The sequence below is a fragment of the Uncinocarpus reesii genome, genomic scaffold (assembly GCF_000003515.1).
Source record: "Uncinocarpus reesii 1704 scaffold_1 genomic scaffold, whole genome shotgun sequence".
NCBI lineage: Eukaryota > Fungi > Ascomycota > Eurotiomycetes > Onygenales > Onygenaceae > Uncinocarpus > Uncinocarpus reesii.
The window spans coordinates 3,423,716-3,438,475 of record NW_003052500.1 but is presented as its reverse complement, the minus strand read 5'-3'; the positions used below and the strand labels follow the sequence as shown (position 1 = coordinate 3,438,475).

Sequence of the window (14,760 nt, the reverse complement as noted above, 5' to 3'; positions counted from 1 at the left end):
AAAAGGTATCTCCCACTCAACAGATATTAAGGTAATGACTGTGTAGGCTATCCATTGAGCAGGATGCAGAACAGAGTCCTACACGCGTCTTAGGGGGAAGTACCAGCAGGTACTTTTCCCAACAGATGAGAAATGGAGATCTGTCAGAGACAGGTTCAAGTTCAAAAACCTCGAGCCAAAGAATAGCCCAAGAAGCCAGAATCCTCGACAGGCTCATACCCCTCCCAAGACTCGAAAAGGTAGGATCCAATAATAGCCAGGGGTCTCCCGAACGCTAGGCACCGTTCAGTCCATCCCCAAACCCAGGATTCTATTTCCATCGTCAAGATCGCCCATCTTGCCATCCAGACTCTGTGGGGTGATTGGGCAGGCAGAGCGGATTGAAACAGACGGAGCCCAGAGAGCAGCCGAGTGGGACGGGGGGGTTTGCAACGAGTGTTGGAATGCTGCATGCTGGACCTGGGCATGAGGGTTCATTGGCCCTCGAACCGCTGAGGACTTTGATGAGCCATGGGAGGATGTAACCAAGCAGAAGCGCCAGACGGGTTGAAGATGCTCAGGCTGGTCGTTGAACGGCAACAGCGGGGGGAAGGGGTGTCGTCGGCCACGGCCAATCATCGGCGCAGACGGGGTGGGCCGGCACTGATTGGGCGGTTAGAGCGGTCCAATCATCGTGCTGGAAGGGAGAAGGGGGCCAAGTTGGTCTTGGCATTGGCATCAGGGGAGGATTAGAAGCACCAAGAAAGAGAACAAGCAGAGCGGAATGGATGGAGTTTGATGGAATTAAGATTGAGCAATTGACAACTGGCAGATTGACACCCACCTGTCAAAGCAGCCCTGAAACTGAGCTTCAGAAATTGGTGCAAAAACATCGGCTTCAGGCCACAATCGATTGCCAGGGTTCGTGACCCTGGTCTGGGTGCCCATTTGGCACATGCGCATCACGTACATTTCGCAATCCGCTACTGCGGTGGGACTTGGGATCCCCGTCGCTTTTTGTGAAGGATCTCGACGCCATGCATGCTCTGAAGAATTGGCAACCCGACGCTTCCTTGCAATGGAACTGCGTTGTTGATGGTGAAATGGTTGCCAGATACCATATCTGATATTTATGGCTTGAAATCTCAAGGATATAGAGGCCGAAATACCAGCTTGATGATATCTCGTGTAATCGCTATCCGCCCAAAAATCGGTCTTTAGCCTCTTAGACCGTTCGAAATGAAGAAGCTGCTGATACATTCAGCGGCTCTCCCTAGGCACCAGCATAGAGTCCCTCAAGGCATTCCATTCCTATAACTTGGCCCACGATATATTAAACTTGCAGGGTTTGGCGTTGCATCTCAACTCCTTCACTCCTCTGACATGTCCTCGCCAGAAGCACTGGGTATGGGTATGGGTATGGTATAAATATTCTGCCCCCCCTCATGCAGCTTTCCCACTGGCAATCTATGCATTCAGGATCTATATTCGCCAGCTGGGTGATCAGACAAGACCTCTCTTGGGAATGAAAAGTGAGCAAAAGAACGTGTTCAGCTAAAGCTAGATGGACAACACCCCACCTTTCCTCCTTCCGCACGTTTCTCGTGTTCCTCCGCTCATAATGCGCCTCGGAATCTTGTAATGAATACTTTGTATCTCAGGAAATACACGGCACTCTGCCAGTATGTTGTTTTCTAATGACCTTCGCCGTGGATGCATGATCGGTGCCGCATACGGACGTCCATACGGTCTGTATTGTAAATACGCAAGTTTTAAAGACGTTTCGACATCCGTACATACCATGTTGTGGTACGTGACACCGTGAGAATCAGCCACACTGTATATCAAACGAGCGGTTATGCGCATTTCCGGCTACCATTCCGACAATGTGACATGTCGAACGTGTTTAGCAGGTGCTCGTGCATCATTGTCGGCAGCATCAAAGAACCACAAAATGTGGGTTTGTGGGAAGCCAAGGCGGAAATCCTCCATTTAGAACTCCGGATTTGTGTGCACGGCGGATCGCCAGAGATTGTGGATAAAGTGAATATGGCTTCTACTCTCAATAGGGCTTAGGACTCAGGAGAGCCTTCCGTTTGCTGCCCTCTTTGAGTTAACAGTCTGATGTTTGCTTTTCGCTCGTGCAAAGCCGACTGCGTTCAGGTATCCTGAGCGATAGATGCGCAAATATCAAAGAAATCACCTTGTTCACTTGAAGTACGGAGTATTGACTGATGTCTTCAGTTAGTTACCTAGTTACCAAGCAGCGCCAACACTAACAAGCATTCAAAAACATCAATGGTGGCTGAAGCATCACCCGGTCGATCCGGTGATCATTGTGTGACGAGGCAGCAAGCGTGATCGCCAATTCTCCCGGTAATGGAAAGGTGCCAAAAGAAGCTGCCGGTGTCGAAGGCTGAAGCAATCAAAATAGAGCGCCTCAAGCGTCAGTGGCTGTGATTGTCAATCTGAGATGGAATTCTCCGGAGACCGAGCTGACGATCAACGTGGTCTTTTCCGGAAACAAGCCGGAATCCCAAGGCACTGTGGAACTGCAGTTCACGGAGCATTTCGAGAATCACTGCTTGCGCCCAGCCTTCTCGGCGGGCTCGGATTGGTTTGCTAACCCTCTCAGCGGGGAGATCTCCAATGCTTCGAATATCGCCACGGGACAACAATCCCACCTCTCCCGTAGATCAATCATTGCCCAAGAGTTATGGCCATGTGAACTAAGCCAGAGGACATGGAAAGAGGCGTTCTTTCTCCACAATCGTATGGATGCATTCGGTATGGTATCATGGTAATAACCATCTCGGACACTCGGGTTCCTCAGTCAGTTATTGTAAATAATTCGAGCGCAGTAGAGGGTCTGTATCTTGGCCTCTGCTTTTCTCTGCAGTGACACCAACGCCCTGACTTCAAACGCATTTCGTTTGAAGCATCAAGCCAGTCAAGGACATTGGCAACTCCCTCGGGTGGCACAACGGAGACGAATATAGCCCCTGCGTTTATACCACACGAAGGCAACGTCGAGTAGCCAAATCAGGGCGGGAAAGGAGATAACCGGCACATCTTGCACGGAGGTTTCTTGGATCACAAAGGCAGAGCCATAAAAGATGCAATAGTTATGGTTGTTTGCTATAGGAAAGCAAAGCACACCATCGACCAGTGTCGCTAGAGCCTTTTCAGTCGATGTCAGTGGCTACGGAGTAGTTACATAGTTATGTACTCCGCAGTAAACGGCCAGAACGATGGGCGTTCACATTTGAGGATGCTCATGTTGAAGGAAAGCTGCCCGGTGTGTCCGATAACACGACTGTTTCCATCTGGTTCTTCAATAAATCGCTTCACCCGGCGTGTTCTGAGGCGAGAGGCTCGGTGGTCACGGCAAGCGCCAAGGCCGGCTCGCTCAATGCAAAATTTCAGCATCAAAGCTCCAAAGCCGGTCCCTCGAGGCCGCCAACGCTGAGCACCACATCGTTCAATTGCAACAATTCAACCATGAAGCGAAAGGCTAGTCCAGACAGCACGAATGACGAAGCGAAGAAAAGAGCATTGTCGGCCGAAGAGGCCACAGCTCGATTCGGAGAAGGGCTGTTTGAGACGGCGACCCTCGCCAAATACAAGAATGCCTACGCTGCGTCGGAGCCGTGAGTGCAAGTTTTTCTAGAACCTCCACAATCTGTTGGCTCCGATTAGCATGCTCTAACCAGCAGGCTATTGCTGCAGATACAAACATGGCGTGATTTCTCCGCTCATTGCCCCAGATCTCCTCCGCTCCGTCCGCAATGAAATTCAAGAACATCTATCGTTCACCGAAAAGGAAACCGACATTTACAAGATTTTTCAATCGGGCGATTTGGCCAACTTGGACGGATTGGACGATGCTTCGCTTGCCCGGTTGCCGTTTCTTCTCAAGCTTCGCGATGCGTTATATTCCCGCCCATTTCGAGAGTATCTCTCAGAGGTCACTGGTGCCGGCAAGTTAAGCGGGCGCAAAACGGACATGGCAATCAATGTGTATACTGGTGGCTGCCATTTGCTCTGCCATGATGATGTGATTGGAACCCGGCGTGTAAGCTATATTCTCTACTTAACGGATCCGGATGCGCCTTGGAAACCGAGTTACGGCGGAGCGTTACGACTGTACCCGACCACGATCAAGACGGACAAGAATGGAAACGAGGTGAAAATCCCCAGTCCGGATTTTACGTTGTCAATCCCTCCTGCATTTAATCAACTTAGCTTCTTCACGGTCCAACCGGGGGAAAGTTTCCATGACGTCGAAGAGGTATACCACATCGACAGCGAGAGTACTGAGCAAGAAAAGAAAGCGCGAGTGCGTATGGCCATCAGCGGGTGGTATCACATTCCGCAGGAAGGCGAGGATGGCTTTGAGCCAGGTTTAGAGGAGAAACTCGCCGAACGAAGCAGCTTGCAACAATTGCAGGGGCAAGATGATGAATTTGACTGCCCACAACCGCAGGTCGGCCGATATGATGAGCCAATTGATACATCAGCCTCCAAGGGCAAGGGAAAACAGGCCGCCAACGACGATGAGGACGATGCAGAGTTCACAGAAGAAGACCTCAACTTCCTGCTCAAATACATCTCTCCATCCTACCTGACACCAGACGTCAGCGAGCAATTATCCGAAACCTTTGCCAACGAATCATCTCTCAGCCTTGAGCGTATCCTTTCCGATAAATTTGCCGCCCAAGTTCGTACATACATCGAAGAACAGGAGAAAAGCACTACCGCGCTTCCAACGACGTCAGACGATATTGAAAAACAAACACACTGGAAAGTTAGCCGACCGCCGCATAAACATCGATATCTATATCAGCAACCCAGATTAGATACCCAAGGGCAAGAGAAAACCCCCATCCAAGAACTTATTGAGAATCTACTTCCATCAAGAGCTTTCAAGAAGTGGCTGTCAACAGTCACCGGAATTGACGAACTGCTTACCTACGACTTCCTGGCTCGTCGATTCCGACGTGGCGAAGACTACACTCTCGCGAACGAATATAAAGGTGATTCTCCCAGGCTGGAACTGACCATTGGCATCACCCCGTCTTCCGGCTGGGAACAGCAGGATGACGAAGACGAAGAGGATGGCGGCGAAGAGCCGTCAGGCAATGGCCATTCCACGTCAAAGCCCAACGCAGAAGACGACGGCCCTTCAGTGGGAGGTTACGAGATCTACATGGCCGGTGACGATGACGAAGACGAGGGTGAAAATGGTGTTGAGGAGGCATCAAGCTTAACAGGCACAAAGTCCAAAGTAAACAGGTCCAAAGCGGACCCGGCAATCTACAAGTCCGCAGCTGACAGTGAAGACGATGGCATTCTGTTCAGTATGGCTGCTGGATGGAATCGGATGAGCATAGTCTTGCGCGACCAAGGAACATTGAGGTTTGTGAAATACGTCAGTCGCTCGGCGAGGGGTGATCGATGGGATGTCACGGGAGCAATTGAGGTCAAGTTTGGTGACGATGAGGATAGTGAGGAAGGAGACGAGTAGAACAGCCCAGCAGTAAAGTTTTCTCCGTGGCATCTATCTATGCACTGTACTTATATCTAAGCTACTATCAACTCCAGTATCAATAAACGTAACGCTTATGCCTGAGTCTAGATATGTGGTGGGATTTTTGGGGCAAAGTCAATTTGAGAGGATATAACGGCTTATTCCATACAAAACCAACCCTCACACCCAAAAGTTCCTGTATCTCGCCAAGTATGCACGGGCATACATACCCATCACGAGGTGTTGTCATGGTTTTAACCTGGAATTATTGGATCTTTCTTGAAGTCTTCTATTATTGGAGTGAACCATGCTTCCCATCCTGTAAAAGCAGTATTATATGGCATTCAACCCGACATGACAATAAAATGCCAGCAACAGTTATATTGGGCTGGAGAGATATTGTCTCATCTTGACAATGTGACGTTTGCAAATGCAGGACAAAATAATGATAAATAATACCCAAATTTTTGAATTTCCACAAACGCCCCCCCCATGAGTCAAAGCTTCATATTTTATCCACAGCAGCTTCGGAATGCAAGCTGTTTCAGCTGCTGTAACTACCCAGGCACTGCTTTGTAAGGGGTTTAATGATATCTATCAAGACTCTCTAGAGCAAAAGATGCTTCAAGAGGAGAGAGTATTCAATGGGTTATGAATTTTCAGACATGGATTGCTTATTGATTTCGGTTTCTTGAGAATTCGGCAGCGGGTAGGCTATACTGCTGCTTTGATATTGGATTTGTGTGTGAAATTTCTCCCAACTGACTCTCACTCCTCATCTAAGAAAAAGCATTCACCATCCACTGGGCAATTCAATGGTCGATGGTGTAGGCCGCAGTGCCATTTTTCGCCACAGGTATGTACCAAGTACTTATATTTTAACACTTGTACATGGAAAGCGTAACAAAGATTCATGCGCAGATTAGCAGGCTGGAGAGGAGCAGCCCGTGCGCCATTTCCACCGGACTGACTCCATGATAAGGACAGGGGCGTGAAGAACACAATGACCAAATCCAAAACCTGCTTGTCAGTATTACACAGAATCCATGGCATGCGAGTGGGCGTCTGTCCCTCTGGCTTTTCGAAATGTTGATGTGTGAAAGAAACTGGCAGTATCATTATCACAAACAAGAACAGCCACGAGACCAACACCAGAACGGCCAAAGAGGCCCCAACTCAGCGAAAGTAGCATGTCCATATCCTAATAGGTCCCGTTTCCTTGTATTTTGAAGGCCCTGAAAAAAAAAATCCAAGGGTTTCAGGAATTCTGCCAGCCAATGGTAAAATCTCCCTGAATTAATTCCCGATCATCCCTTTGCCCTGGTCGACTTGCGGGCAGCGTGCATAAGCGACATGTGGAGTTGATATTTGGGGTGAAGTGCCCTGCTGAAGGTCGTATCTGGTCTTGAAAACAAGGCCACTAAACTTGATGTGGACATCATCCCTACCCTTGTCCAGGCTAACTCGCCGGTTGCGGGCGAGGGTGACGACAGGTGTTGCTCGGAGTTCACATTGCAGAACGCATTATATCACGAAGATATAGGCTGGGGTGGACCAGATGGGGGATGCATACCCACGAGGTGCATCCGACAAATGCATATGGAACCATCCCGTTATTCGTGCGAGAAAGCGGGTCCCCGTTACGATCTCAACAGAGATTCAAGGGAGGGCATCGATTATCTGATCGGGCCCAGCTCCACCATTTTGATTGTCGTCGATCGGTGGTGCATGAACGTAGACGAAATGCTTCGAACACTTCAAGGCCGCCAAGTCGGTAACTAGTGAGTTAAACCCGTCACTTTGAGAAAGATAGAAGTGCTGACACAGGCCTTACCTTGAGATATTTTCCATGAAACTTTGCAAGCCACATGGTGCCGACCCGGTGGCGTGTTGCTCTCGCATGCATAGCTTTGATATATCGCAGGGTTGAGGATGCGATTGCCAGGCCGGAGTACCCGGCTCTAGCCTGGACGCGCTTTGGGGTCGTGCCTTGATTCGTTACGTAACCCTTAAGCTGTCGACGACTGGCAACCTATGCAGATGCAGATGCGATGCGGTTGTAAGGCTGATCAGATGGATGCTACTGACATGCAAACAACAGCCGAGAGCACTTTTTTTTTTTAAAAAACAGCACGGAGTCTGCGGCCACTCATCATCCGGTTTCTTCGCACATTCCTCCCGAATACGCCTGCGTTTCAGAAACAATGGATAGTGGCCCCAAGTACTGGTTTTGAAACATCCGAAAATGTCTCAATGGCATCAAAATGTTTGAATGGGCGCCAGACATCGAACCGATTGAAGCACTGAGCGCAGCCTTTTCTGAGCAGTGTCGGAGATATGACCGCGTTGGGACGCTGCGGTAACAACCTATAGAGAAGTGCCTCGTTCAACGACAATACGATTGTGTTGGTTTTAACCAAGTTTTTGAGGGATTGCTGACTCGCACGCGCCTGTCGTGCTTTCGAGATCACTGGTACCTTACAACTGGGCAAAGCAAATTAGAAATATCAAGCTTTTGGATACGGATTGGCATGGCTAAGTTGGTGTGTGAGGAGCATGGCTTTCCCACACTTCCGATAGTCGCACCAGGTCTCCTTTTTGCCATGGGCAGCGGGATGGGCTCTGGATCGGCCCTGGGTTGAACGAGATTATTTTGCGATCGTCGACGACACGACGAACAACAGATTGCACAAATGATTATCCGCATGTCTTGAGAGTTCCAGCGAAAGCAACTGCCGTTCAAGGTATACGGAATACGGACGTATCACAATTCTACTGAGTTCCGGATTTGTGTGACCAAACGGTCTGAAGAGGAAAATGGTCCAGCGAGCCCAGCAGCATTGTGTGGATCACCACTGACAGGTATCATAATTGCCCTCCCAGCACTCTGGTGCTACCTGATCCCGAACCGCTTTGTCGGGGGAGGGGAAGGAACCATGCAGAAACCCCATCTGGGTGCGATCGCTGCTCGCCTTCGCCGTTGGTCTTGTGTCGATTGCCTCGAAATATTGCTGCGATCAAGCGGCTGATAGCTAACAAAGCCCTTTTCCTAACGCACTGGCAAATGAAACCGAATGGTGTATCTGACGACTCCTGTCGAAACTTCTTCTGGATATCGTTTACTAATCCTATGAATTTGAAGAGACTAACGAGGCTGGAGAACAGACCATTGACGGCGGGATATCCAAAAGCGACGACCCAGTTAGCTTCCGCCCCGAGGGATCTGAGAGCCGTTTGAGTTCAATAATGAAAGTACGCCAAGAGATCCGAAGTCTTGGGAGGTGTCTGGAGTGACAGGATATATTGGTAAAGTCCCTGAGAGGAGCTCCTCGCTATCAGCGTTTCCATTATCGCATACGCACATGCACAGGTTCCTTTCCCAATCGCACAATGAGCGTGGGCGAGTCGTTCCCACGGGGCAAGGACCCTGCGTAGCGAGGTGACCGATCACAGATCGTTACGCAGACCAACGGCGCGAACCCAGGGCGAACGATGGAGGAATCGACATCTCATGGGCAGGCAATTGATGCAGGGCTGGCTGATGGGGGCAAAGGACATCTAGTGTGCCAGGGTGTAAAAACCAAACACGTAACATACAGGGTCCCCCGTACGGTACCGAGCGTATTGTTTCAAAGATACAGGCACACCCTCCTTAGGCAAGCACTCCCAGTCGCCGCGTGGTCAAAAATGGGGATTCGCGGGGCGCTAAGCTACATCTGGCGTAGTGCACTGGGTTAGTCGGTGGAATAAGGCTTCATTGATCCCAGAAAGCTTAAACCTTATTCCTGACTCAGTGAGCCTAACCGCTTTTGTTCCCGGTGGCGCTGGCTTTCCTGTTTGGGTTTTGGCTAGAAGCGAAGAACATTCTCCTCTCTCTCTTCAACGCTGGCGTTCTGAGACAAGGTGCCATGTTGCCCGCTCGACTGAAGAGTGGGACATTATTGTTCCAAAGCCGCCCAAGTTTGAGGGAAAAAGGAATCATGGGTGTGCAGGGCATGACGACGACTCGAGAATCATGAGAATCCACCATTGGGTATCAAAAACCCGTCAAGGTCTGCGAGAATTGATGGGGTGGGATAAAGCATGGGTTTCGCTGCATTGGGGCGATGCAGCCCGCTGGTGGTCCCCCCTCGGACCCTGTCTGGATGATACAGCCTGGGGGTGGTGGTGCCTTCTAGCCTTCACGTGTGCGATCATATTGGTGGCATCGGGGCGGGATCCAAGCTGCTTTCTTTTTCCCGTCGGATCCAAGCCTTGGCGTCCTACGCCCGAATCTGACTAGACCGAGCGCCATCTTTCTGATTACTATTCGGCTGGTTTGTTCGCCTCAGCCTTCAGGAGGCAGCTTTGCCGTGGTGGTGAAGAACAAATCTGCTAAAAACTGACACGTGTGACCTCGATGAGCTGAATGGGGCCGGTGCTCCACAAGACATGTGCGGACAGAAAAGCAGGTACAGAGCAGCTACAGGCAGCTCTCGATCACAATAATAAGATAACAACAATGAGAATTCTGATAAATGTGAGTTCAACACATGGTCTGTCGCCATGGCCATGCGCAGTCAGCATCGAGCTCTCTGCAGTCTCTGGTCTTTATCAATTGATCCGGCGGTACACTTGAGCTGCCCATACGGTAATACACGTGCCAAATACAATGGCTGTAAAACCAAGGGCACGTGAAAGCCATCTGATTTGTGGCTGCCGCCGTCCAGATTGAATTCGATAGTCGATGAGACCAATGCATTTTCATCACTGAGCACACACGTTTTCTCAAAGATTCCAAATTCTTCGAATTGTTTCATTGCGCAGCTTCACGCGGTCGTCAGGATTTGACAGCTGGTTCTTGCACTTCTTCAGCGACAGCCAGGTGGCCGATCAAGAAGGGGTCCCTGGCGTCGCAATAACTCAATCCAATTGCCCCATACTTCGTAATCCCCTACCATATCCATGCTCGCTGGGCTCCGTGGGAAGTATCTTACGATTTTAAATATTGAGTTCACTTCTACTGTCGCCGTCAGGGGATCTCTGCGCATGCTACTCCGTACTCCATATACATTCCTCATCGTCTAAAGAGAACGAGATATTCTCGAATTCCAATGCTTGATGAGAGTCTTCGTTTTCCCTGACGGTTACGAGGTAACTTACCAGTACCCAAACATTTCCACAAACCTTACAGGCTGTTTACCATACCGAGCTCGTTATTAATTACCAGTAACACCGTCAATCCAGCTGCTCCAGATCTCAGTTCGCTCTCTCTCTTTACTTTTCGCAGTGCTTTCTCCTCCATCGCCAAACTACCCTGGTCCTGCCGCCCGCTGAGTCGCACTGCTGTCTGCTGCTGTTGTTCTACGGCTGTCGCAAGCTAGCTTCTCTTCAGCTCTCTCCTGCAGAGGTAGATCCTTCTACTTGCTTAGCGACATCTCTGTTTTTCACACTGATCCCGTCTCCTGAATCGACCAGAAGACTCTCCACCTTTGACCTTGCACCTCACTACTATTCATCCAAAGTCGCTTGACTTGCCGCAGCCGCCCACCGCTTCGACGGCTCCTCAGGATGGCGATAATGGAGCTTTCGGGCCCTCCTCATCGCCCGTGGGAAGGCACACGTACCGCTCACCAGGCCCCGCAGCCTCAAAACGGCCAGGTCCTACCGTCGATCTCGACTTTGACTGCCAGTATGTCCTTGGGTTCTATCACCTCTGCAGAGAAGTCCCCAGCCCAGGCTACACTTGAAAGGGACTCGGGGAATTGGTCCATGTCCCAAAGTGCCCGTATGTGCCGCCAGATATTCCTACATATACTTTTGAAGTTTGCCATTCCGCTCAGAATTCGGTGGACAAACCGGGCTAACACTGTATGAATAGGTTCATCGACGTACTCGAGCACAACGAACGGTACCAACGGATATCACCATGGCTCTTTTATCCCTTCGTCGCAAGCACCACAGATCCCTACTGAGCCACCAGTTACTCCAGTTTCAAATGGCCCAGCGCAATCTCCCAGTTTCTCCTCACAACCACCTAATACAATGCTACCCTCGATTAATCAAACATTCGAGGGCTCACAGCGACCAGAATATCCGGAGTCCCGTCGCAGTAGCCTTGATAGCAGAATGAACCAAGGTCTGAGCTCCTTGGCTATTAACCAAGCCTCGCCATACCAAAGCGCCAATGTATCTCAGACCTCCATTGTATCTGGCCTGCAGAGAGAACGGGGGATTTCAGGCGACTATGGAAAGCCACCCACAACACACCGTGGACCTCGCTATGTAGGAAATCAACCCCTATCACCGCTGGGTCCCCGGGTCGGAGAGCATCGAAGCTTTCCAGCTGGACGAACAGCGCCCGCCATCAGCTCAAACCCCGAAGCAAAGATTTACAATGCTGAAACTCCTATTCCGGGTATGCCTTATGCTTTCCCGGATCCATTTGTCGCACGCCCAGATAAGCCAAGCCGATTGTCGGATCAAATCTCTCGACGAGATAGTGGCACAGAGTCGCTCGCAAGCAGCAGGTTTACCAATGACAGTCGGCTGCCGCAGGGCCAGCATGGTATGTGCAATCACTTCCTAGTTCCTACTCCCGACCTTGAGGTCATCGGGCATCGCGGTTACAGAATTATCTTCTAACGATAAATAGAACTACCACAAAGCGTTCACCACCACTCTCTGCATCACAAACAGGTCCGGAATTTGATGGGCGAGAGTGAGCCTCCTAATGGCTCTACTCCCTATAGCCGAACCCCGGAGTTAAGGATATCTCATAAGCTTGCTGAAAGGAAGCGACGCAGTGAGATGAAGGATTGCTTTGAAGCACTCCGTACCCGGCTACCTTCCACCCAAAACAACAAATCAAGCAAGTGGGAGACTTTGAATAGAGGTACGTGGAGCATGCCAGAAACAAGAGTTCTCACTGATGGTATTATCTGATACCACTCTTGGGGATTCCGCCTTTTCTTCCTTGCGTGAACAACTCAGCTGACTCGTGTAGCGATGGATTATATTTCTCAACTAGAGAAGAACCTTACACAATCTCAACACGAGCGGGATCAACTACGAGCCGAAGTTGAGGAGCTCCGGCGGTATGCCACCCAGCAACAACCAACATTATCTAGGCAAACATCTGCGTTTGATATCCCTCACCCTGCCCCAACATTGCAACCAAATGGCATAGCAAACTCAGCACAGACACCGACCTCCTTGTTCTCCTCACCCTTTTCAGCTGGATCGAGCACTTCACTTGTCCCCCCACCCACACATCCTCCGACGCAAGACCCATCCAGAACACTGCCCCCACTCGTAAACCAACCCCTTGCTCCAATGCAAGGTGTGCAGTATACTGATGGAAGATAATGATCCTTTTCACGTTTCAAAACTTCTACCCTGCTTTAGCATTTATTCGCCATTTTTTAGTTCCGATTTACAACAATTTGCACACCGCACCTCTCCTTGTCCCCACCATGATATCCAGCCCTCTCAGCTGTGGGTACCGCTTTTAACATTTTCATTTGTTTGATATCCAAGACTTATACATATTTTCTTTTGTCGATTACCGCCACTTTCGCAGCAATCCCTAGCTACTTGACTACAGAGCTAACTTGCCTTCTCTCCTTTTTTATTATTACAAGAACTTTTCTGGCCCATTTACCTAGTATACCCCATACTACACTTTCTTGCTTATGTCGCAACTTTTCCTTATCGCATAACTCTTCTTTGTACCTTTAAAATTTCCCTTTCCCCTTCTACAATGCATTGCTGATTTCAGCACCACCATTTCGGTTTAGGAAAAACCTGATTACTGGATTTTCAGCTTTAGCTCTGGATGGACTTGGTCTCTCTGCGGTATCTTGCGTTTGGCGCGGTGGAACCTTTCTGAGACTCGGATGGAATCTTTGCTTGGGGGAAAAATGAAAACTGTTCCTTTTTGTCTATTATACCGGTCTGTTGCCGTCTTTGCATTGTTACTTTCAATACCCAACAACACCTTCCCCTTTCATTTCTCGAACAGGACTTGTCCCGAAAACAGCCGGATTAGGAAAACGATCAGTCGCAGATGGGAGACAAAGCAGATTACCCGGTTTGTGATGACTAAGGAAATTCGGTCAGTGGGACTTTTGTCTTCGGATTTCGCTATTGATTGGCGAGTTGTGTGTAATGTGATGAGTCGTTGCCGTGCAGTGGGCATTTTTTCAGTACCATATCAATAATAAAATATACTCATCCAGTTCATCTGTTTAATTTAAACTCTCTGCATTGAGTCAAGAAAACGCGGTTCTAAAATACATTTTTAGATGATTTTGTTGATTGTTTGCGTTATTGTTTATGCTTGTTGGACAGGACTCAGCAACTAGGCTTCTTGTGGTTAGGCTGCTTTATAGGCATCTGCTTACTAATGAGCTTAATTGAACTGCAGCTCGCCTTCGCCTGAACGGGTCAACATCGGAACTGCGACGACGAGCTGGCTACAGTTGATCAAAATGCCAGAAGCTGGTCACTTACTACCTTTTCTTTGTGATGAGACATAACTTGGATGCTTTGTGCGATCTTCTGAGAATTTCCGTTGTCTGTGAAGCACGATGGATCCGCCAGGCACTCCTCCGCGGCCCCCATACTCTCCAGTCACGCCGGTCATGGCATACACCAATCTAACCCCAATTCCAGACTCAGAGAGAATGATGCCACCGCCCGTAGTGCGCACTCCGGCGCCTGAGGCTCCGACCACGCCGGATCTAGGCTCTGATTCTAAATCTCCTCGCGATACCAGCGGAAAGCTCCCCGCTAGTTCGTTCCCGACATCACTCTCCCCGGCTTTTGCTCCCGAGCCGCCACCGGTTCCTATATCTGAATCAGAGAATCCGGATGCCATCGCCCTTCGCTCGGCTATATCCGTCCTCCAGATTCAAAAACAGCAAGCACTTCGAGATATTCGGACATTGGACAAGTTGAAACAAGCCGCTGCGGAATCACCGGAGACGTTTGCAAGGGAAATTATAAAAGGCAATCTAGTAGTATCGGGCGGTGAGATGGATATTTTTAGCCTCCAATCCCACGAAGGGGATGGAGAGGAGAGCGACCATGGGCACCAGAAAAAGGAAGGCCAAAACACGTCGCCTGCACTTGGCACGATCCCAAAGCTTCAGAATGTCGTGAGAATGCCTCCTGTTAACTGGGCAAAGTACCATATTGTTGGTGAACCGCTGGATAGATTACACGAAGAACAAAGGCGCCGACCTTCTCTTGGAGAACCACGTAAGTGG

The 14,760-nt window shown here is 49.7% G+C and overlaps 4 protein-coding genes across 4 annotated transcripts in view; 3 read left to right on the top strand and 1 right to left on the bottom strand.

The window, feature by feature from the left end:
• Positions 1-285: 285 nt before the first annotated feature.
• Positions 286-1,018, bottom strand: UREG_01374 (uncharacterized protein; the record flags this gene model as incomplete). Its single annotated transcript, XM_002541812.1, has 2 exons — positions 286-642; positions 950-1,018. The coding sequence occupies 2 exons, from the start codon at positions 1,016-1,018 to the stop codon at positions 286-288; spliced, it is 426 nt and encodes a 141-aa protein (XP_002541858.1).
• Positions 1,019-3,480: 2,462 nt separating this feature from the next.
• Positions 3,481-5,506, top strand: UREG_01373 (uncharacterized protein; the record flags this gene model as incomplete). The annotated part of the gene is made up of 2 exons (XM_002541811.1): positions 3,481-3,629; positions 3,709-5,506. 2 exons carry the CDS (start codon positions 3,481-3,483, stop codon positions 5,504-5,506), a joined length of 1,947 nt encoding a protein of 648 aa, XP_002541857.1.
• A 5,553-nt stretch (positions 5,507-11,059) lies between these two features.
• Positions 11,060-12,856, top strand: UREG_01372 (uncharacterized protein; the record flags this gene model as incomplete). The annotated part of the gene is made up of 4 exons (XM_002541810.1): positions 11,060-11,276; positions 11,370-12,056; positions 12,144-12,383; positions 12,495-12,856. 4 exons carry the CDS (start codon positions 11,060-11,062, stop codon positions 12,854-12,856), a joined length of 1,506 nt encoding a protein of 501 aa, XP_002541856.1.
• A 1,223-nt stretch (positions 12,857-14,079) lies between these two features.
• UREG_01371 (uncharacterized protein) overlaps positions 14,080-14,760 on the top strand; it is a gene marked incomplete at both ends in the record, with an annotated part of 909 nt that continues 228 nt past the window's right edge. The window contains one exon of the mRNA XM_002541809.1: positions 14,080-14,752. Within this exon, the coding sequence (XP_002541855.1) occupies positions 14,080-14,752 (673 nt within the window). The remainder of the gene's footprint in view (positions 14,753-14,760) is intronic.